Below are 24,976 nucleotides of genomic sequence, written 5' to 3'. Positions count from 1 at the left end.
ACCTTCTTCCTGATTAGATAGAAAAGCTTCCTTTGCTTGCTTGCTTTTTCTGAATGCTGCCCCAGAGGGGCGTTTTCTTCTTTCACTCATGACTGCTGTTCTGTGCCAGCTATAGTGGCTCTCAACACACAATTGAAGGGACAAATAAGCAGGCTGGTAGCAGGGCCTGAGTGAGGGAAGATATCAGCGTCTTAAGGGCCTAACTGGCTCCTACTACTTCAGTTGACTGCCTGTTCTCCTCAAGTGGAAGCAGCAGGAAACAGGAAGCTCCCTGAGACGCGGTGTTAATCAGTCCAGGCTCCTGGGGGTACTACAGAGGTACATAAGAGGCTCCTCCTCCTCTTCTCTCTCCTGGCACTCCTGCTGCTTTCTGTTATTCCTGCTCACCTTTTCTCCTGCCTGCCTGTTATGACTCTTGTGCCCTCCTTCCTCCAGCACAGCACTCCACCATCTCTGTGCATCTAGAGCAGAGAGAATACATATGCACCAGCAGCAGACAATTTTCTACACTCTGGGTCCTAGTGGTGCCCCTCAACAGTCTGGTGCCTGAGGCAGCCGCCTCAGTTCTCCTCATGGTAAGGCCCGCCCTGCACATGCCCCCCCCCCAATACCTTGCTGTCCCACCCACTCCCACAGTGATTTACTGCTGCTCCGGGCAATGGAAACTAGGTGCCAGCACTGCTGGGGAGGGTCCGTGACCACTCTTGCAGTTTCCCTTTCCTTCCCAGTCATTTTCTGCAGGGAAGCAAAGAAATCTGCAGAGAGACATGATTTCTGTGCCAGCCCAGCACTGAAGTGAATCTATTTATCATGTAAAAAAGTATTTCCTTCAATCATTTTTAAGTTTGATGCCTTTCATTTGAATGGGCTGTTCTTTTGTTCTTAACTTATGAGGAAGAGTAAACAGGAGCTCTCAATTTACCTTTCTCTACACTATTCTCTATTTTGTATCCTACCATGTTCCCTGTTTTCTCCTCCTTAACAGTCTCAGGCCTGGTGAATAACATAGCTGAAGTCGACGTACTTAGATTGATTTACCATGGTGTCTTCACCACAGTGAGTCAACTGCTGCCACTCCCCAGTCGACTCTGCCTGTGCCTCTCGCTGAGCTGGAGTACAGGAGTTGACGGGAGAGCGCTTGGGGATCGATCGTTGCCTGCCGATCCGGCCAGTAGTGAAGACACACCCTTAGTCTTTTCAATTTCTCCTCACGTGGAAGCTTTTCCATGCATTTTTGTCATCCAGTTCTCGACCCCTTTTTATTTTTGAGGTGAAGTAATCATAACTGAACACAGTATTCAAGGTAGGGATATGCAGTCAATTTATATAATGGCAGTATAATATCCTCAGTATTATTTCCTATCCATATACAGTAGAACCTCAGAGGTACAAAAACCTCGGGAATGGAGGTTGTTCCTATTCTGAAATGTTTGTAGCACTGAACAAAACGTTATCATTCTTTCAAAAGTTTACAACTGAACACTGACTTAACGCAGCTTCAAAACTTTACTATGCAGAAGAAAAATTCTGCTTGTAACCATCTTAATTTAAATGAAACAAGCACAGAAACAGTTTCCGTACTTGTCAAATCTTTATTTTTAAACTTTCCCTTTATTTTTCTAGTAGTTTTCATTTAACACAATATAGTACTGTATTTGCTTCTTTTATTTTTTTTGGTCTCTGCAGCTGCTGCCTGATAAAACGGTTCCCACCTTTTAGTAACTGTTGTTCTTCGAGATGTGTTGTTCATGTCCATTCAAAGTAGGTGCGTGCACGCCAGCCGGAAGATTTTCCCTAGCAGCATCCATAGGGTCGGCTCGGGTGCCCCCTGGAGTGGCGCCACCGCGGCGCCCTATAAAGGGGGCCGCCGACCCTCCACCCCCTCAGTTCCTTCTTGCTGGCTCTCCGAAAGAGGGGTAGGAGGGTGGGTGTTGGAATGGACATGAACAACCCATCTCGAAGAACAACAGTTACTAAAAGGTGGGTAACCATTTTTTCTTCTTCGAGTGGTTGTTCATGTCCATTCAAAGTAGGTAACTCACAAGCCTAACCTTAGGAGGAGGGGCGGAGATCACTGCTGACTGGAGAATGCACGACCGAAGGCTGCGTCATCCCTCACCCATTGCGTGATGGCGTAGTGAGCCGAGAATGTGTGGATGGAGGACCACGTGGCCGCTCTACAAATCTCCTGAGTCGGGATCTGAGCCAGGAACGCCACAGAGGAGGCCTGCGCCCTAGAGGATTGGGCCGTGACCGGAGGGACAGGGGTCTTAGCTATACGATAGTATTCCCGGATGCAGGTTGTGATCCACGAAGAGATTCACTGAGAGGAGACCGGGAGCCCCTTCATCCTCTCTGCCACCGCGACGAAGAGTCGAGCGTCCGAAGGGCTTGGTACGCTCTATGTAAAAGGCCAAGGCCCTGCGGACATCCAGGGAATGTAGCCTCCGCTCCTCACTGGAGGAGCGTGGTTTGGGATAAAACACCAGGAGAAATATATCTTGGCCCATGTGGAACTGGGAAACGACCTTAGGTAGAAAGGCTGGGTGAGACAAGTTGGACCTTGTCCTTGTAGAAGACAGTGTACGGGGGCTCAGATGTTAATGCCCGAAGCTCCGACACCCTTCTGGCTGAGGTGATCGCCACCAGGAAGGCGGTCTTGTATGACAGGTACAGCAAGGAGCACTAAGCCATAGGCTCAAAGGGAGGCCCTGAGAGGACGGAGAGGACCAGATTCAGGTCCCAGGCAGGGGCCGTCTGACGAACATGTGGGAAGAGCCTGTCCATACCCTTGAGAAAACGCCCAACCAGCGGGTTCGGAAATACCGAGGCACCCCCTTCTCCAGGATGAAAGGCGGATATGGCCGCCAAGTGAACGTGAATGGAGGAAAGGGAGAGGCCCAGATGTCTTAGGTGGAGCAAATAGTCTAGGACAACGGGGATTGGGACCCTCAGTTCTGGAGCTGACCCCGCTGACCTGATCATATGGAGAAGCGCTTCCATTTTGCCAGGTAGGTGGCCCTAGTAGACGGTTTCCTGCTACCTAGCAGCACCTGCCTGACCTGCTGGGAGCACTGCAACTCCACTGGGTTCAGCCATGGAACATCCAGGCAGTGAGGTGAAGGGATTCAAGGCTCGGATGGCAGAGGGAGCCCCGGTCCTGCGTGATCAGGTCCGGCAGCAGGGGCAGCGTCAGGGGCACCTAAACTGACATGTGCAGGAGTGACGTGTACCAATGCTGGCGCGGCCACGCCGGAGCTATCAGGAGTACCCTCGCGTGGTCCCTGTGAATCTTCAAAAGCACCCTGTGTACCAGGGGGAACGGAGGGAAGGCGTAGAGCAGACCGACCGCTCAAGATTGTAGGAAGGCGTCCGACAGAGACCCTCGACTGCAGCCCAGGAGGGAGCAGAACCGTCGGCACTTCCTGTTTTCCCTCGAAGCAAACAGGTCTAATCGGGGAAAGCCACAGAGCTGGAAAATTGAGTGCGCCACATCCCGCTGAAGGGACCACTCGTGACCCCGGAACGAGCGGCTGAGGGTGTCTGCGAGACCGTTCTGCTCCCCCGGAAGGTAGAACGCCATCAGGTGGATGGCATTGAGAACGCAGAAATCCCACAGCGCAAGGGCTTCCCTGAACAGGGGAGAGGAGCTTGCACCCCCCTGTTTGTTGATATAGAAAACTGTCGCCGTGTTGTCCGAGAGGACTGAAACACATCTGCCGGCCAGGTGGGACCGGAAGGTTAGACATGCCAGGCGGACTGCTCTCAGCTCCCTGACATTGATATGCAACTCGAGGTCCTCCGGCGACCACAAGCCCTGCGTCTTGAGGTGACCCAGGTGCGCTCCCCAACCTCGATCCGAGGCGTCCGTCATCAGGGAGAGGGAGGGCTGCGGGGCAGCGAAGGGGACACCCATGCAGACTTCCCACGGGTCGAGCCACCACCGCAGCGAGCTTAGCACCAAACGGGGAATGGACACAACTAAGTCCAGGGGGTCCCTGGCCGGGTGATAAACTGTCACTAACTAGGACAGTAGCGGGCGAAGCCGGAGTCTGGCGTGGACCACCACATAGGTGCACGCTGCCATGTGGCCCAACAGCCGGAGGCACACTCGCGCCGTGGTTACCGGGGTGCGGCGCAGTCCAAGGATAAGCTCGGAAATCGCACGGAACCTGGAATCCGGCAGATACGCTTTGGTGTGAGTGGAGTCCAGAACTGCTCCTATGAACTCTATGCGTTGTGTTGGAGACAGGGTGGAATTGGCCTCGTTCGAGACAGGGTGGAATTGGCCTCGTTCAAGAGGAGGCCGAGGTCGAGAAAGGTCCGCCTGATGAACAACACCTGTGTCTCTACCTGCTCCTTGGAGCGGCCCTTTATGAGCCAGTCGTCCAGGTAGGGGAATACCTGGATGCCCCGCCTGTGCAGGAAGGCGGCTATGACTGCCATGCACTTCGTGAAGACCCTTGGAGCGGCTGACAGGCTGAACGGGAGCACCGTGAACTGCAGATGGGTGTCGACCATGACAAACCTGAGGTACCGACGGTGTCGGGGAGTTATGGCAATGTGGAAATAGGCATCCTTTAAGTCGAGGCATACCAATCTCCTGGATCCAGGGAGGGAATTGTCATAAACAGATAGTTAAGGGTTAAGGTCTGTTTTACCTGTAAAGGGTTAACATGTAGTACCTGGTGACCACCTGACCAGAGGACCAATCAGAGATAAGATTTTTTCAAATCTCTGTGGAGGGAAGCCTTTGTCTGTGTGAGAACTGGTTTTGGATTTAACAGAAGACAGTCATGTCTCCAAGTTCTCCTGGAGTAGTTTCTACTAATTAATAGTGAGTATTAATTAGAAAGGCGAATTAGTCTTATGATTTGATTTCTATATTTGCAATTGTGTGTTTGCTAAAGGAAATGCTTTATTCCTGTTTGCTGATATTGCTTTTACTGAGAAAAGGGGGAGAGGGGATTCTCTCCAGAGATTGATAAGGTTATACCCTATGAGTGTCCAGCTTGGGCTCATAGAGATTCTGTACTTTCTTTTTGTTCTCTTAATAAATTCTTTTCTTTTCTTTGGACTTGGTTAATTCCTTCCCTTGGGGAAATTCAGGGGAAGGGGAGGGGGAAGTGGGCTGCTTCCCTGTGTGTAGAGATTCAAGGCGTTTGAATCCAGGCACCTCTGTCTCCAGAGCAGGCTGGAGAGAGGGAGGAGGGGGGAGGTTCCTCCTCTGTGAATTGATCTGTGTTCCCAAGGGGGGAAACAGGGGTGTCCCGGCCCACGGAATTGACCGGGTGGTGGCAGCCGAAGGGGAGACCTACCCTAGGATTTTGGGGTGGGGGAAGACATGCGGGTCCTCACTTTGAAACCGCCCAGTTTCAAGTGAGGGTAGACTCCTGACATGGTGGCAGCGGAGTTTCGAACCCATTGTTACAAGCAGTTTTTTTCAGCTGGGCTACGCTGAAGGGAGCTATTCTCTTCTTCTAGAGCAGGAAAGCAACCTGACAGAAGAGGGAGTTTACAGTTTCAGCCAGGTTGGCTGGAGGGAATTAAGTTTCCAGCAGGCTTTGTTGGGAAACAGATTTTCTTTCTTGAAGCAGTTTTCAGGGAGGAGTTTTTTTTCTCTGCTGGCTATGCTGAGGAAAAACTCTTCCCTAGAGGTGTGTCCTTCCTTCGTGATATCAGGTATCACTCAGGATTCCTAAGGTGGGGGGAAGTGCTCGCCAAAGTACATTCCCATCCAACAGGGAAAACAGGTTTGGGGGGGGGGAGACAGAAACCCTCCAGCCAGATTTTTTTTCCTGTGTCTTTTGAAATCCTCTGAAGCCAGGGAATACAAATCTCTGAGAGGATTTACTACACTTTTCTGCAGGTACTAAGTAGCACCAGCCGGTTAGCTGGGCTTATTAGAAAGATTGTTTTTTTGGAAACAGATTTTCAGCTGGGTTTAGCTGAGGCATAAGGTTTCTAACAGGCTGTGTTAGAAAAGGATTTTTTTCCTTCTTCTTTTCTTTTTTCTCCTTTTTTTTCTTTCTGTCTGCTTAAAAACAGCTAGGAAAGAGGTGCAAGTTTTTCTAGGAGGCTTGTTAGAAAGGACCCCCACTGTGAGGTACTTAGCAAGTGCTAGAAACAGGACAAACCAGTTTTTTTGGGTCTTCTCAGTATATCAGCAAACAGCAACTACACATTTGCAAATGAAAAGGTTTTGTTTCTTTTCTATTCAGTCTCTCGGGAATAGAGAGGGTTAGGAATTGGGGAAACCAATTCCCTGACTGCAAAGGGGTGTGGCCAGCACCAAAAAGCAACACCAGCAAGCCACACATAAAATTCACTGACTGCAGAGGGGTGTGGCCAGCACCAGAAGGCACTGTTCCCCATCCCAAGAAATTTCCCACCTACATGGCAGGTGAGAACACTGAGGCCTTCTTGAAAAGTTTTAAAAGAACCTGCCATGGGTACAGCATCCCTGAAGACCAGTACAAGGACTGGTCAGGAAAAAGGACTTTTGCTGTCTATTACAATTATTCCATCCCCATGCTACTGGGGGAAGACTTGGCCAACCATGTGCAGCTGGCCAAGAGGGGGGGAGTGGTCACCCGCGGCCAGGCCAAACAAGCAGGCACTCCCATCCCTGTTCCTGAGCCATCCACCAGGACCCTGTCTGTGTTACCAGAGACCCAGACAGAGGTGGTGGAACCGGATCCCATGCCAACAACTACAGCAGCCATAGTACATCCAGTCCCAGGACCGGAACTGGAAAAGCAACCAGCGGCAGAACCAGCGCCAGCACTGACGCCAGCGCTTGCAACTCCACCGCCAGGGGGCGCCAACGGGCCTAAACTGGCAGAAGCAGCAGACAACTCTACCCAAGAGGCTCAGCCAGAGCCTGAAATATCACCTTGTGCACCAGCGGAGAGCGGTCCACAGTCAATGAAAACAACCTCATCACCTACATCGCTCCCAGAGGAACTGGTGTCTCCCGCCTCAAGGGAACAGTTCCAGACTGAGCAGGAAGCCGATGACAGCCTTAAAAAAGCTTTGGGCGGCGGCACGAAGCAACCCACCGCCTCTCAGCTCTTCTACCCAATTCCAGTTTGTTGTAAAACAAGGACTTTTATATAAGGACATTCAAGGGAGGAATTAACCAAGTCCAAAGAAAAGAAAAGAATTTATTAAGAGAACAAAAAGAAAGTACAGAATCTCTATGAGCCCAAGCTGGACACTCATAGGGTATAACCTTATCAATCTCTGGAGAGAATCCCCTCTCCCCCTTTTCTCAGTAAAAGCAATATCAGCAAACAGGAATAAAGCATTTCCTTTAGCAAACACACAATTGCAAATATAGAAATCAAATCATAAGACTAATTCGCCTTTCTAATTAATACTCACTATTAATTAGTAGAAACTACTCCAGGAGAACTTGGAGACATGACTGTCTTCTGTTAAATCCAAAACCAGTTCTCACACAGACAAAGGCTTCCCTCCACAGAGATTTGAAAAAATCTTATCTCTGATTGGTCCTCTGGTCAGGTGGTCACCAGGTACTACATGTTAACCCTTTACAGGTAAAACAGACCTTAACCCTTAACTATCTGTTTATGACAGGAATAATCGAGGACAGGGAGACCATGAGGAACTTGAGTTTCCGAATAAACTTGTTCAGCCGCCGCAGGTCTAGGATGGGCCTTAGGCCCCCTTTCGCCTTCGGTATTAGGAAATATCAGGAGTAGAAGCCTTTGCCCCTGAGCTCCCGAGGGACTTCCCCCACCGCCCCCGTGAGGGACTGCACTTCTTGAGTTAGAAGATGCTCGTGAGATGGGTCCCTGAAGAGGGACGGGGAGGGGGGTTGGTGGGGCAGAAGGGAGGAGAACTGGATAGAATATCCCCTCTTCTACCGTGCGGAGCACCCATTTGTCCGACGTGATTCGGGACCAGGCACGGTAGAAGGGGGACAGACGTGACCCAAAGGTAGGGGTGGAAGGATCCAGAGTCTCGATTGGTAGGTCTCCCTCGACCGTACCATCAAATAGGGGGTCTAGGCCCTGATGGTGCCCTCGATTGACCCGACGCCTGGCTGGAGGGGTGGCATTGGTGACGTCTCCTGCCATTTCTGCCCCATCTGCACCCCGGCTCCTGGCGAGACTGTGGCTGGTACGGGCGGGGGGCCGTCTGCGGCCTAAACTGTCTGCGCTGGGTCGCAGGGGTATGCAGGCCCAGCGAGCGAAGCGTGGCCCTCGAGTCCTTTAAGCTGTGCAGACGTTTGTTCGTTTTCTCCGAAAACAGCAGCTGCCCCTCGAAGGGGAGGTCTTGAATCGTCTGCTGGACCTCATAGGGCAGGCCCGAGACCTGGAGCCAGGCTCCCCACTGCATGACCAGGCCCGTGGCCAGGGTGCGCGAGGCTGCGTCCGCCACATCTAAGGCGGCCTGGAGGGAGGCTCGGGAGATCAGTTTGCCCTCCTCCACTAGGGCCAAAAACTCTGACCTCGAGTCCTGGGGAAGGAGTTCCATAAACTTCGACATGGCCGAACACGTGTTGTGACCATATCGGCTTACAACCGCCTGTTGGTTGGCAATGCGGAGTTGTAGGCCCTCCGTGGAGTACACTTTTCTACCAAAGAGCTCGAGTCTTTTCGTGTCCCTGTTCTTTGGCGTTGACCATTGAAACCCCTGACGCTCCCGCTGGTTGGCCGCATCCACTACCAGTGAGTCCGGGGGGGGGGTGTACAGGTGTTCGTGCCCTTTAGAGGGGACAAAATAGCGCCGCTCTGTCCTCTTGGCAGTAGGAGCCAATGAGGCTGGCATTTGCCATAGGGTGCGGGACGTATCCGCTATAGTTTTTATCAGCGGGAGGGCCACCCTGGATGGCCCTGAGGGCCAAGATGTCCACTACAGGGTCCGCATCCACCTTGATTTCCTCCGCCTGGATCGCGAGGCTCTGAGCTGCTCGCCGGAGCAATTGCTGGAGGATACGAGTGTCCTCGAGGGCCGGTGCTGCAGCCGTGCCCAAGACTGCTTCATCCGGGGAGGACGACGAGGAGAGTACATGGAGCGGCCCTTCCTGCGGTGCCTGCAGTCCCTCAGGGTCCTGCGGCACACGGTACTGTGGTTGCGGTGCCGGTTCCGAGTCTAACTGCGGCACTGCGACCGGTACCGGGGTCGCCAGTAAGCGGCTTGGCGTATCATGCGGTGCCTGCGGAGCCTGACCTGAAGCTGCTGCCGGTGCCGCTGCCCTGCTAGGGGGTGCTGAACTTGGAAATAGCACACCCCTGCCCGGCGACAGTGCCGGTGGAGGAGGCAACTGTGCCGGGGCCACCAAGGTCGAGGACACCGAGGCCGACCTTGATCGAGGGCCGAACGCCTGGCCTACCGACTAGTGGTAGACCCAGGGAGTCCAAAACGGCCACTGCGAGGGCGGCTGCCATTGTTGCTGCCACTGCGGGTAACGGTGGTGGCTCGCCCCCGACACCGATCTCCTGCTCCGCGACCGACTGGAGTGATAGGAGTCTGCCTCTGAGTCTGAGGTCTCTGAGTATGAGGACCTGGGGGGAGCAGCACCCGGTGCCGATGGAGAGTGGTGCGGAGGCGGCAGCGGGCCTCTCGTCGGGTATGGTGCCGTCCTCGTGGTGCGGTGCGGGGAGGGAGGTGACAGCGTGGCCGGCTTGCCCTTAGACTGCACTGGGGGACGGACCACCGTAGGCAACTCCTTGCAGTGTGGGGAGGCCGGCGCCGAGAGTCCCATCAGTTCTAAGGCTGCCTCGAACGCCTCCGGCGTCGAAGGGGAGCGTAAGTCACTGCTAAGGTCTGGGGAATTAGGCCAGTCCAGACTCGACCGCCCTCTCTACGGTGTGTGAGTCGACGGAACCACCGAGGGCTATAGCCTGGCCTGTCCGCTTGCAGTTGCGGATAGCGTCGGCCTCGGATCCTGGCGGGGTGACCTATCCCTCACCGGCTTCCTCCTCTTGGCGGGCACCGGCGAAGGCGACTTCCTATGACCCGACTCCGTCCGGTGCCGGGTCTTTGACGACTTGGGCTGGGCCCTAAGTCCTGATATCGGTGCCGGGGCGCTCCGCACCGAAGAAGACGTGCTGGGCACCGCCTCGGCCGGCTCTGGGTTCAAGGGTGGCTGTAGGGCCGCCTCCATCAGGAGGACTCTAAGTCTTTGAGCCCTGTCCTTGAGAGTTCGCGGGTGGAAGCGTCTACAGATAGAGCACCGGTCCTTTTGGTGGCTCTCTCCGAGGCACCTTAAACACGCAGAGTGCGGGTCACTCTCGGGCATGAATTTCCCGCAATCCTTGCAAAGTTTGAACCTGGGGGACCCAGGCATGCCCCAGCGGGCGACAAAAAATCGGGGGGGGGAACCCCCCAACTACTAAGAACTATATACAGAGAACTAATCAGCTAACTATAATACAACCTTATACACGGACTAAACGGTAAGGATAGGACACTGCTGACTTGCTATGCGCAAGAGAAGTTCCAGCTAGCCGTCACCGGCGGTAAGAAGGAACTGAGGGGGTGGAGGGTTGGCAGCCCCCTTTTTAGGGTGCCGCGGTGGCGCCACTCCAGGGGGCGCCCGGGCCGACCCTACGGACGCTGCTATGGAAAATCTTCCGGCTGGCGTGCACGCGGCGCGCGCACACCTACTTTGAATGGACATGAACAACCACTCGAAGAAGAATGTGTACTTCTGGTTCCAAATGAGGTGTGTGGCTGACCATTCACAGTTTGTAACTCTGGTGTTCATGACTCTGAGGTTCTACTGTACATCCTAACATTTTGTTCGGTGTTTTGACCATTGCTGTGCATGGAGAAGTTTTGGTAATTAATCTCTCCACAGTGATACCAAGGCTTTTCTTGACAGAGCACCTAAATCATAGGATATTGTATGTGTTCCATGATTAGAAAACATAACCATTACAAACTACTTTCATTTCTGAGTGAAACAAGTTTTATTTATTCACAAAACTGTAACAGTAGCCCCTGGAGTCAAGAAACACAAAATGATCCAACCTTACAACAGCATGACTGTTATTCTACATGGATCACCAATGAAAAAATGCTCAGGCAAATCCAAAAATAAAACTTACTAGGACAGAGATGAAATTGTTGCATATGATGGGATTCTTTACAAAGAGATTCTTTGCCGGTCATATCATCATACAAATAAGTCAGAAATGCTAAGAATAATCCATGCTGTCTCTGAGTATTGAAAACCGTAAGAACAGAGACTGAGACATCCTCCTCTGGCCAGCTATTAATTCAGACATAGAAGAAAAGTACTCAAAATGTGAAGTCTGCAATAAATGTGAGGAAAAGAATGTAAAAAGCCCTCTGAAATTACATAAGATTCCTTCTGAACTTGGTCCAAAGCTAGCACAGATCTGTTTGAAGTGAATGGAAAAGTTTGCCTCTTCTTGATAGACTACTAATGAGATTTTAAATGAGGTTTGCACAACGTGTCAAATATCAATGTAATAGTGTAATAAATTGCACTGGATTCCAGATGAGTTAACAAGTGAAGGCCCATACTTCATGAATGGCTCATTTGAACAATTCTCTTTGATACTTTCAAGCACATCACATCAAGTTTTACTAATGCACTGTCAAATGGGTTAACAGAAAAGTCAGAATAAAAAACAAAAGAACTCAATTAAAAAATGTTGGTGAATTCAAAGGATTGAAACACAGCTTTGTTAGAATATCACAACTCTTCACAATGATTTCTTAGGACCCTGAGTTCAGAGAAGTCTAGAGAAACGGTCAAAAACCTTAGTACCAACAACTAACAAGCTTCTTGAGCCAAAGACAAATTACTTCGAAGTAGTTACAAAAGAGCTACCTAGAAAGTAGAATACAAGGAATAGTATGATAAGATTGACAAACAGTTATTCCTGCTGCAAGTGAAAGAGAAAGTTAGATTTCTTGGTACAATGGGGAAGTTCCAGAAGACTGGAAAAAAATGAAAGTTGTGCCCTATTTGAAAAGGGTAAACCAAATGACTTGGGTAAGCACAGGCCAGTTAGCTTGACACTGATCCCAGAAAAAAACTGTATAAAGATTTAAAGGATAGTAGCATAATTAACGCCAATCAACATGGCTTTATGAAAAATATGTCTTCAAAAAACTATATAAAATTTGTTATGATATTACAAGTTTAACTGGTAACTATTGACATAATATACTTAGATTTCTGCATGGCATTTGACTTAGTACTGCATAACATTGTGATAAAGATTAACACTATACAAAAATCAATGTCAGCCATATCAAATGGATTAAAAACTTAACGAATAGATTTCAAAAATCAATTTTTAATGGGGAAACTTTTGGGGTGTTTCTAGGGGAGTTCCACAAGAGTCTGCTATTGACCCAATGCTATTCTATATCTTTATCAATGATCTGGAAGAAAACAAAATCATTGCTGGTAAAATTTGTAGATTTTGATTGAGTGATAAATAATGACGGGGACAAGTCAGTTACACAGACTGACGTGGATAGCTTGGTAAGGTGAGCTCATTTTAATAACACACATTTTAATTCAGCCAAATGAAAGGCCATACAAAGAACAAGGTCATACAAAGAACAAAGAACCTAGGCCACAGTTACAAGATAGGAATGTAATGACACTGAAAAGGATTTGGGGTAATGGTAGATAACCAACTGAACATATGCTCCCAGTGCAAAGCTGTGGCTACGTGGATGAACATGGTTCTTGGAGGCACAAGCAGGAGAATATGAAATAGTTGTACAGAGGTAATATTACCTCTGTATATGGCATTAATGAGACCAATACTGGAATACTGTGTCCAGTTCTGGTGTCCACACTTCAAAAATTGGAAAGCATTCAGAAAAGAGCTATAGTTATGATTTGAGAACTGAAAAATGATAGTAAGAGCCATGTAGCCATATAGTGATAGATTTAAACTAAACATATTGAGCTTCTCATCGAAGAGAAGATTTAGAGGTGACTTGATCATAGTCCACAAGTACCTACATGGAGAAGAGATTTCTGATAGCAGACAGCTCTTAAATCTAGCAAAAAAGGGTAAACTGACATCCAATGGTTAGAAGCTGAAACTAGACAAATTCAGAAATAAGGTGCAATGTTTTAACAATAATGGTGATTAACCATTGGAACAACTTACCTAGAGACATGAATTTTCTGTGACTTAGTCTTTAAATTAAGAGTGGATATCTTTTAAAAATATATACTCTAGCTCAAACAGAAGTTGTGGGCTTGATGCAGAAATGAATGGATGAGATTTTATGGCTTGCATTATGCAGAAGGTCAGAGTAGAGGATCCTACTGGTCCCTTCTGGCTTTAAAAAAAAAATCTATGAAGTTCAAATGGAAAGTTACTTACAACCTGCCAAAGTAACAGCTATACCAAGATCATACATCATAATCAATCCTGACAGTCAGTCATACAAGAGGAATAGAGGAGCTGAGTAACCTGTTAGTCCCATTTATCTCAGCACGCATGTGAGATCTCAGCACCTTTCAGGATAAAAAAAAACCATTTAGAAAATTTTTTGGCCTTTTTGTTGATTTTTCTAGTATTGCATAATTTTACTTATGTACAATTATTTTCATTACTCAAATGTCCATGAAGAACCTACTAAAGAAACTACTTACAACCTGTATTTCATAAAGACAGTGATTCTTCCTGCAGTAAGAAAGCAAGAAAAATGCATTTGAAGATCCAAAATTATAAAATGATCTTTGTCAAAGAAAAAATGTCATAGGTTGAGTAAAAAATTTGATATAATATCTGGTATAGTCACAAGGCTCAGGAATCAATAGTCAATTGGTACAAAATTCAAGAAAACACTATCTATAAGGCAATAAAACACTTCAAGAAATTCAATTATTGAACATAAAGTGGCTAAAGACACCTCATTTGGGGCCTAATCCCACAGTGATTACCTACAGAAAAGTATGAATTTAATAGCAAGTTTGCCCAAGCAAAGACCATAGGACCTTAGCATGTAGGCAATCTGGTATACCCACACTCTTAGCTCTGCATTATTGCTAGCATAAATAAGTCTTTATAAATATTGTTACACATATGATAATCAATATATAAATTAATAAAACTTCCACTTACTTGATCTCTTCCTGATTTATGTGATGTCATGTGGCGTTCAAGTTGTGTTCTATATGCAAATGTGTAACTGCATAATGAACAACTAAAGTTATCCTCATTTTTTTCATGGCGATATTTAATGTGTTCCTTCAGAGAGGTAAAGCGTTTATAACCTCTATCACAATATGGGCAGGTAAGCAGTTGGGAAAATGCATCTGGTGTTCCTGCAAAAGACAGACAATAAACTTTTATTTAGATAAAATGAAAGATCAAATATATTAATATGAATAAACATGTTCGGGATATATTTTCACATACGCAAGTTCATGCAACTTCGATAATTTACATGGAGGAATATACCTCAGAATAAGAATTCTTATTTCAGTTTTTCCTAGCATGTATTCACTCATTGCCTGTGGTACTAATGTCACTAATATGCAATGGAGGAAAGAGGGGAAAAAGGCAGAGAACAAACAGGTTTTATTCTGATCTCACCCAGGTTCACATTGATGTCACTCTACTGACTTTGATGGAGTTACTTGTGCTTTATACCAGCATAAAGTAAAATCAGAATTAGTCTCTCTATGACTAGACAGGACTGTGCATGAGAAGACATGGTTATGGTTTTATATGCAAGTACATATATTCAAGAACTCTTACATTGATATCTAAACATAAGTATGCTATACAGAAAGTAACTTATGTATAACATTGTAAACATCCTGGCTGTTAACCTTCTCACATATTTAACAATAAAAATGAAAATACTGTCTCAAAGGTCTCTTATTTTATTTTCAGATTAATAAAAACCTGGTTTTAGGAATGTAAGATTTACCATATTGGATCAGACTATTGATCTATAAAGTGCAGTACCCTGCCTCTAGCAGTTCCAATCCTTCATGCTTCAGAAGAAATGGAAGGCAATTCCTGCCATCATCCAATTATCCAACTGTGCAGAGCTATTGCAAGGGAGAGGACAGAATTTCTATTTGAACCCCACTGATTATGATCTTATACCCTGAAGCACAAGATGTAAATTTCCATGTACTGTTATTTTAACTTGCATAACTACAAATGTTATTAATACTCATAAAATTAGCCAGTACCTTTGAAAGTACTTCTAAATTATTTATCTTGATGACTTGTGGCAATTAATGCCACAGGTTGAGTATATGCTCCATAAAGAAGCATTTCCTTTTGTTTGCTTGGAATTTACTGCCTTTCAGTTTTCTCCAGTGTTCCATTGTTCTTGCACAGAGGGACAAAGAAAAGAGGAGACTTAGATCAATTTTCACTATATTCTTTGTAGTGTTGTATCTCTCAACTAAGTCCCATCTTAGTCTTTGCATTTTCAGGGTAAGTAATGCTCATATTTCAGGCATAGGTATAGTTTGACTTCTATATTTTGGGGGGAGGAGCGGTGGCAGCTCCAGTCAAGCCAACAGGGCAGGGTATGGGAGGGAGGGGACAAATTCCGTGCTTGCCCATGGGGGCTCCATTTCAGATGGGGGGGAGGGGCGCAACTTTAACCGTGATTCAGGAGTCTGATTTGTGTTGCGTACCCCCAAGTTTCACCTTATTTAAAAACTACTTGCTTACAAAGCCAGACATAAAAATACAAAAAAGTGTCACAGCACACTATTACTGAAAAATTGCTTACTTTCTCATTTTCACCATATAATTATAAAATAAATCAATTGGAATATAAATATTGTACTTTCATTTCAGTGTACAGTATATAGAGCCGTAAAAACAAGTCATTATCTGTATGAAATTTTAGTCTGTACTGATTTCCTAGTTCTTTTTATGTAGCATGTTGTAAAAATAGACAAATATCTAGATGACTTGATGTACTCCCTGGAAGATCTCGGCAAACTCCCAGGGGTACACGTATCCCTGGTTGTGAACTACTGACTTAAGCAACTGAAAACTCTAGTGTTTTTGCAGATAATAGCTTAGAAATATCTGACAGAAGCATTGTATCTAATTGCTATATCAAGAAAGAAAATTAAATAAATATTAAACCCACTCAGCTCTAATACTTACATGTTCTGACATCTTGTGCCAAGTCTCTTATGGGACACTGGTTAGGTTTAAAATTGTAATGTATATTCTTACTCAGATACTTTTACTAAAGTCAGAAGGGACCATCGTGATCATCTAGTCTGATCTCCTGCACACTGCAGGCCACAGAACCTCACGCACTAATAGATCCCTAAGCTTTGGATGAGTTTCTGAAGTCCTCATATCATGATTTAAAAACGTCAAGTTACAGAGAATTCACCATTTGCACTAGTTTAAACCTACAAGTTACCCATGCCCCATGCTGCAAAAGAAGGTAAAAAAAATGCACGGACTTTGCCAATATGACCCAGGGGAAAATTCCTTCCCGACCCCAATATGATGATCAGTTAGACCAGGGGTCGGCAACCTCTGGCACGCGGCTCGCCAGGGTAAGCAACCTGGTGGGGTGAGCCAGTTTGTTTACCTGCTGCATCTGCAGGTTCGGCCGATCGCGGCTCCCACTGGCCGCAGTTTGCCATCGTAGGCCAGTGGGGGTGGCAGGAAGCAGCGTGAGCCGAGGGATTTGCTGGCCGCAGCTTCTTGCCCGCCCCCATTGGCCTGGAGCAGTGAACCACAGCCAGTGGGAGCCGCGATCGGCCGAACGTGCGGATGCAGCAGGTAAACAAACTGGCCTGCCCTGCCAGGGGGCTTACCCTGGCGAGCCGCATGCCAGAGGTTGCCGACTCCTGAGTTAGACCCTGAGCAAGTGGGCAAGACCCACCAGGCAGATACCTGGGAAAGAATTCTCTGTAGTAACTCAGAGCCCTCCCAGTATCCATTCTCCAGCCATTAGGGATTTTTGCTACAGGCAGTCGCCAATGAGCCACATGCCATTGTAGGCAGTCTCATCATACCATCCCCTTCATAAACTTATCAAGCTCAGTCTAAAAGCTAGTTAGTTTTTTTGCCCCCACTGCTCCCCTTGGGAGGCTGCTCCAGAATTTCATCCCTCTGATGGTTAGAAACTTTTGCCTAATTTCAAGCCTAAACTTGTTGATGGCCAGTTTATATGTATTTGTTCTGGGTCCACATTGATGCTCAACTTAAATAACTCCTCTCCCTCGATGGCATTTATCCCTCTGATGTATTTATACAGAGCAATCATATCTCCCCTCAGCCTCATATTGGTTAGATTAAACAAGCCAAGGTCTTTGAGTAATAAGATAGGTTTTCCATTCCTCAGATCATCCAAGTAGCCCTTCTCTGCACCTGTTCCACGTTGAATTAATCTTTCTTAAACATGGGAGACTAGAATTGCTCAAAATACACCAGAAGAGGTCTCATCAGTGCCTTGTATAATGATAATCAGTGCCTTGTATAACACTTCCCTGTCTCTACAGGGAATACCTCACCTGATGCATCCTAGGACTGCTTTAGCCTTTTTCACAGCCACATCACATTGATGGCTCATAGTCATCCTGTGATCAACCAATACACCCAGCTCTTTCTCCTCCACTGTCATGTCCAACTATAAATCCCCCAGCGTATAGCAAAATTCTTGCTGTTAGCCCTCAATTCATCACCTTGCACTTTGCACTATTAAATATCATTCCGTTTCTATTACTCCAGTTTTCAAGGTTATCTAGATCTTCTTGTACGATATTCCGGTCCTCCTTGGTATTGGCAATAACTCCCAACTTTATGTCATCTGCAAATTTTATTAGCACACTCCCACTTTTTGTGCCGTCAGTAATAAAAATGTAAAATAAGGTTGGTCCCAAGACTGATCCCTCAGGAACTCCACTAGTAACCTCCTCCTAGTCTGACAGTTCACCTTTCAGTATGACCTACTGTAGTCTTCCCTTTAACCAGTTCCTTATCCACCTTTCAGTTCTCATATTAATCCTCATCTTCTCCAATTTAACTAGTAATTTCTCATGTGGAAGTGTATCAACTGCCTTACTGACATCCAGGTAGATTAGATCTACTGCATTTCCTTTTTAGACAAAGTCAGTTATTTTCTCAAAGAAAGATATTAGTAACTTTAGTAACTTTGTTACCACCTCTTGAAACATTTGTAGAAAAAAATGTAGTTACTTTCTATCATCTAGGCTACTTACTTTTTGCAAGTATCAGAGGGGTAGCCGTGTTAGTCTGGATCTGTAAAAAGTGACAGAGAGTCCTGTGGTACCTTACAGACTAACAGGACTCTTTGTCGCTTTTTACTTTTTGCAGTTCACCAAGCTTGGAACAGATCATTTAACTTTAGGAAACATCCTAACAGCCCTTTCTTATCTTAATCACCTGTTAATCACTCTGTTTATAAACAAAATTCCGACTCCCTGCCTCAGGGGCACAAGCTGTTAGCAGTCTCCTGTCTCCTCTGCAGAACTCATGACATTGCACACTCAGGCTGCCTGCCTGAGCAGGGCCGGCTTTAGGCCGATTTGCCCAATTCCCCGGAATCGGGCCCTGCGCCAGGGGCCTGCGCCTTAGGCGCCTTTTTAATTATGTTTTTTACTCACCTGGCGGCAGTCCGCTCCGGGGTCTTCGGCAGCAATTCAGCGGCGGGGGGGTCCACTGCAGGGGTCTTCAGTGGTATTGCATTGGGGGGGAGGGGGTTTGTCCTTTGGTGCCGCGGAAGACCCAGAACAGACCCCCCCCCCCGCCGCCGAAGTGCCGCTGAAGCCCCGGACTGCCGCTGGGTATTCGAATTGGGTCCCGCAATTAATAAAGTCGGCCCTGTGCCTGAGGCTTGCAGATTGGGGGTGGCAATGCCCTCCCATGAGCCCCCAAACTCTGCCTATGCTTGCAGGTTAACTATGTAAAACCTACTGTTTCTGGTACCCTACTGTAGATACTTTCAGTCTCTTCTCTGCCTGTCTTTTGGGTGGCGTGAGCAAAACTGAACACAATAGTAAAGGTGTGTCCATCCTATCATCATTTTTATATAATGTCTATTTTCTGTCCCATTTATAATTCATTTTTAAGTGACGCAGAGTGATGTGGAAACACACTCAACTCCAGTCTGAGTACCACTCAATGTGTATTACAGTATCTTGCATTTGTTTAAATTACATTTAGGGTGGAATATTTAAAAGGTTCATTGTGGCCTAACACTGCTTCCAGTGAAGTCAATGGTAAAATGTTAACCGAATAAATCAGGTGCATTTTAAAATCCCACCCTTAGTCTTCCATCATGCTGCCTAATTCTCCAGTTTCATTGCATTCTTTTCAAGTGTCTCACAAGCTGCTTAGTTTTGTGTCACTGACAAGCAGAGGTGCCGACTCCATGGGTGCTCCAGCCTTGGAGTACCCACAGAAAAAAATTAGCAGGTGCTTAGCACCCACCAGCAGCCAAGCTCCCCTCTCTCCTCCAGTGCCTGCCGGTGACCTTGTTGATCAACTCCTCTCCCTCCATCCCAGTGCCTCCTGCCTGCTGTGGTCAGCTGTTCCACAGAGTGCAGGAGGTGCTAAGAGGAAGGGGGAGGAGCGGGGAAGGGGCACACTTGGGAGAGGAGGGGGAACTGGGCGGGAAGAGATGGGGTGGGGACAGAAAGAGGTGGGGTGGGGGCAGAGCTTGAGGTGGAGTGGGGGCAAGGCCTTGGGGGAAGGGGTAAAACATGACCATGAGATCTATCTCAACTCCCTGGCCAATGAAGCAGAGGACAGCCTAAAGTACAACAATCTGCATCTTGCCTACAGAGTCATTGCACTCCTGACTGGCAGCCATAAACAGCCTTCTAACATCCCCATCACAAAACCAGGCAACTCACTCTGCTTCGATGGACAAGTCCTGGGCAGAAGGAAAACACATTATGAAAGCTTATTCAACTATGCACCTGCTGACAACCATCCAACGCCACGTGACCTGGTGAACCAAATGGCTGCAGACACTGGGATGAAAAAATGGTTACTTACCTTTCCGTAACTACTGTTCTTTGAGATGTGTTGCTCTTGGCCATTCCATTTCAGGTATGCACGTGCCCACGTGTTCGGTCGTCATAGATTTTTGCCTTAGCATTATCTGTAGGGTCAGCAGTGGTGCCTCCTTGAGTGCTGCGCTCATGCGCCGGTATATCAGGCACCACCGACCCTACGCCCTCAGTTCCTTCTTGCCAGCAACTCCAACAGAGGGGCAGTAGGCAGGTAATGAAATGGACATGAGCAACACATCTCAAAGAACAACAGTTATGAAAAGGTAGGTAACCATTTTTTCTTCTTTGAGTGCTTGCTCATATCGATTCCATTCTAGGTGACTCACAAGCAGTGCCAATGGAGATGGACTCTTGAGTTCAAGGTCTTGCAGGGTGTAATCTTGAGACACTATCTCCAGCACACAACGATCCGAGGTAACTCGCAACAAGGATGAATGGTAGGGATGAAAATGGTTGATGAAAGAACAGGGTGATCCTGGTGCATCCTGGGAGGTGACTAGAGCATCACTCTTGATTGGACCCTCAAAATGAATGCTTCTTGCCAGGCCAAACTGCGCAGGTGAGATTGCCAAGGCCTTGGCGGTGGGTGACAATGGCCAGAACTACTTTCTCACAGACTGCGGTGTATGCATACCCAATGAGAAAAGAGTGGCCCAAGTGTCCTTCAACCCATGCAGCCTTGCATGTGTTTGCTCTGAAAAAATGATCGATCCCATCAAATGAGAAGTCTTGGATCAAGGTCTGCAGCTCTTGGGAGAGGCTGGCGGTCTGCAGCCAGGAGCTGCGCCTCATAATCACAGCTGCCATGACCACCTTAGCCATTGTGTCCCATGCCATCTGGAGGGAGCACCAAGCCACTGTGGTGCCCTCCTCCACCAGGGTGCCAAATTCCTGGGCCAAGCCCTGCGGGAGGAACTACTTGAACTTATGGAGGGAGTCCCATAAGTTGAAATGGTATCTCCCTAGGAGAGACTGATGTGGAATTGCAGGCTGCCAGTTGAATAAATTTTCCTCCCAAACAGGTCCAATCTTTTGGCCTCTTTATTTTGAGTGTTGAGCTGGTATGTACTTGCTTATCCTTTTCATTAGCTGCAGAGACCACCAGCGAGCCCATGGGAGGGTGGATGTAAAGGTACTCAAACCCTTTGGCCGGATCTAGGGGGGGAAGGGAGACTTAGGGGTAGGTGCAGGCTCCTCTGCCTTGACCTCCAAGCATGCCTCGTGCACCAAGCCCAGTGCTGTCGGCGTTGCCAGCTGTTAGGCAGAGGCTGATGAGTGATGTGAAGGGGGCATCACCGTGACTGGCACTCCCCATGTGCTCCAGTAAGGCCACTGCACTGGCCACGCTGCCAGGGTGGTACAGCCGATGTTGATGTGGCCTCAGGTACCCATTCATACTGGTGAAGTGTAGGTGAGGGGCTGAACTGTCCTTCTGTGCCAGAGGAATTGCCTTCTGGTGACCACGGTGGAGCCATCGAAGCCTGAGTCTGTCTGCTGACCGTCGCCGTTGGAGACTAGTATCGAGGGGACCGGAGACACAACAGGGAGCACTCCCATGGGGCAGGCAACCTGGACCTGCGCTGAGAGGATGACCAGTGGGAGGGCGAATGGTGCCGGTAGTACGGAGACCAGCATTTCCCTCTAGGTGATCTATGTCGAGACGGCGGGGACCATGATCGCAGTGCCAGTGACCGAGGGCAAACCCCAGAGGATCTGGGCTCTGACTCTGGTGATCTGCAGCACGGAGGTGGAGAGCGCTGCTTTGTCTTGGGGGATCAGCAGTACTCCACTGCCCCCAGAGAAGTCTTAGCAGCTGGCTTGCCCTTGTGGGGAGCCTTTGCTGATTCCTGAGACACATGCTGCGTCGATGGTGTGAGTAGAGGCCTTTGTTCTCTTGGCACTGGGGGACCTTGTGAAGGTGTCAGTGCGGTCAGGAGTTTAGGTCCCAGGCTGCTCCCGGGAGTTGGTTGTCGATCTTTCAAGGGCTAAGGGCCCTGACTGGGGAAGGCATGAATGTGTGGCTCCAGAGTGGCCGGGTGACCCAAAGTGGATCCCTTGCCCGATGACTCATGGCCCTTCTTGCCTGGTGCTGGGGAGCCATGCTTCTTAGCCTTTTTTGGGGCACCGGCGATGGGGAATGGTGCTGGGCGGAGCACTGCACACCGAGGCAGATGTACTCAGCGAGTCCTGGTGGGACGGCATGGAAGCCGGACAAAGGGCGGACTCCATGAGGAGAGCCCATAAACAAATATCCGCTCCTTCTGTGTGCAGGGCTGAAAGCTTCTACAAATATGGCATTTATCTCTCAAGCACTTGAGGCAGCTGCTATGGGGCTCACTTACAGGCATAGGCCTGTTGCAGTCCACGCAGGGCTTAAACCTGGGAGACAGGGGCATGCTGGCCCAAGGCAAAGTCCCTGCTGGGACTCTTAACTGCTAACTACACTTAACACTGACTACTATAAACAAACTATTTATAAGGCCCTAAGGCTCGAAGTCAGTAAAGACGAAAACTGCTACCTCTTGGTATGCAAGGAAAGGTGCTCTGACTAACCACCACGAGCGGTAAAAAGGAACTGAGAGGACGTAGGGTCGGCAGTGCCTGATATACCGGCGCATGAATGCGGCACTCAAGGGGGCACCAGTGCTAACCCTACGGATACCGCTAAGGCAAAAATCTCCGACAACTGCACATGTGGTCGCGCTTAAAATGGAATTGACATGAGCAAACACTCGAAGAAGAACACAGGTCTTTCGTCACTCAAGAAAGTATGAAAGGCCAGCCAACAGTTACAGAATGGATATGCTGCGGGACCTGATGGTATTCAACCCGAGCTGCTCAAGGTACCTTGGAACCAGTAAGCACTGGCATGTTCTTAAAAGTGTGGGCATCAGGCAAAATACCAGAAGAATGGAAAGATGGCATCATAGTGTCCCTGTACAAGGGCAAAGGATCTCACACCAAGTGTGGCAGCTACAGGCCAATCTCATTGTTATTGGTCTTTGTTCACATTTATCTTGGTAGGATGCAACCACTCCTTAACAAACATTATCCTCCACAGCAATCAGGTTTCCCTGTTGGATGGTTGACTATAGACACTGTCCTTACCTCTGGCTTCTGGCATCTGCACTGAAAATTTAACCACTCACTCCATGTGGCATATATCAACATCAGAGCAGCTTCTGATTCGGTGATATGTCAGCACTTTCCCTTGCCCCGAAAGAAGTTGGCTTTCCAGATGTTTAGATAAATCTGGTGCGCAGTCTTCACTCTGGTATTGGTGTGAGTGTGTGTAGTGGTTCACAGCTTTCTCCATGTTTCTACATGACCCCAGGTATGTGGCAAGGATGTAGTCAGGGGGAGGCATAGCTCAGTGGTTTGAGCACTAGCCTCCTAAACCGAGGGTTGTGAGCTCAATCCTTGAGGAGGCCACTTAGGGATCTGGGGCAAAAATCAGTACTTGGTTCTGCTAGTAAAGGCGGGGGACTCAATGACCTTTTGAGGTCCCTTACAGTTCTAGGAGATAGGTATATCTCCAATTATTATTATTAAAAAATTCTCTTCCCAGCATTATTCTGTGAAGCTATTAACTAGATATTGGGACTTGCCGCTCCACATGTCAGAATCAAGGTCGGTCAAGAAGTTTTCGCTGACAAAGACTACATCAATGACGCTGCCCTGCTAGTGGAGAAGTCAGAGAATTTCAGCCCTGCCCTCTAAGGTCTCCAAGATGTTGTCTCCACTATGGGATTGAATGCCTCATGGCATGAATCTTGGAGCTGGGCCACCACAATCCCTGGTGCAGGTGGAATTGACTACTGCAGTGAGTGTTGATGAGTTCATTTACCTAGGCTACAGGCAGAGTCCAAATAGTTTCAGCAAACTGGATGTTCTTTGATGAAAATATCTCACAGCCTCCTGCATGAAGTCCATGTCTCACTTATGGAAGCAAAAATGTTTTTGCACTGAGACTTGGGGTACATCTTTACTACACACGCTGTAGTGTAGATCTATGGCCCACCTGTGTGCTAAAAAATATTCAAAATTTGCTGCTGGTGGGGGCAGGGCTGGCTGGCTGAATGGGAGACCACGTCTGGCAGCCTGCTGGAGCACTCCTGCCAGCAGGGGGCTGGTGAGTGTTGCATGGGGGCAGAGTGTGGGAGAGTGGGTCTCTGGGCAGGTTGGGACAGAGCTCTGGGCAGTGAAGGGGTGGGGGGCACTGGGAACATCTTAGGTGGGGCTCCACTCCTGGCCCTGTGCCTCAGGTACTGGCTGCCGGCCTGCACTGGGCACTCTGCTTTTGGCCTGGCACTGGAGGTCCAGCTGCCTGCCTGGCATGGCGGGATCCAGGTCCCAGCTGCCCAGCCCTGGGCGGCGGGGTCCTGGGGTCCGGCTGCCTGGCCCTGGGTGGTGGGGTCCTGGCAGTCAGCTGCCCAGTCATGGGTGGTGGGGTCCCAGCAGTCAGCTTCCCAGCCCCCAGCAGCAGGGTCCCAGCTGCGGGGTCCGGCTGCCCAGCCCTGCGCTGTGGTCCAGGGTCCAGCTGCCCGGCCCCATGTTCCACTTCTGGCCCCGCTCTGTGGAGGGGTCTCTGGGCAGGGGGCACTGGGCATAGAGGAGTGGGCGGGGAGAGAAGGGGGCTCTATGGTTCTTAACCTGTGGCCTACAACCCACAATTATAAAAAGGTTGAGTACCACCGGTGTAGACACTTAGTACAGTGATGAAAGGGGTTCTATCGCTGTAGAAAATCCATATGCGGGGATGTTTGTATGCAAACCTTTAGGCTAGAAGGCCGGAATTACTGACTGTTTGTTTGCTTGGCCATCACCTTAGGAGGCCTGAACCCTAGGCCTCATCCAGAAGGCCTGATCCATAGATTATAGTCATTTACCCCAGCCAGGTGGCCGGGGCCATAGACTGTAATTGCTCAAGTCCACACCTAGAGGGCCTGG

At 48.4% G+C, this 24,976-nt stretch overlaps 1 protein-coding gene across 2 annotated transcripts in view; it reads right to left on the bottom strand.

Annotated features, from left to right (window-relative positions):
• ZEB1 (zinc finger E-box binding homeobox 1) overlaps positions 1-24,976 on the bottom strand; it is a 228,261-nt gene that overhangs the window by 27,175 nt on the left and 176,110 nt on the right. For both annotated transcript variants that reach the window (XM_045003641.1, XM_045003642.1), the window contains exon 5: positions 14,106-14,308. In XM_045003641.1, coding sequence (XP_044859576.1) covers positions 14,106-14,308 — 203 coding nt within the window. The remainder of the gene's footprint in view (positions 1-14,105; positions 14,309-24,976) is intronic.

This window comes from Mauremys mutica, chromosome 2 (assembly GCF_020497125.1).
Source record: "Mauremys mutica isolate MM-2020 ecotype Southern chromosome 2, ASM2049712v1, whole genome shotgun sequence".
NCBI lineage: Eukaryota > Metazoa > Chordata > Testudines > Geoemydidae > Mauremys > Mauremys mutica.
Note: the sequence above shows the minus strand (reverse complement) of the source record. Positions and strands in the feature narration are given on the sequence as shown.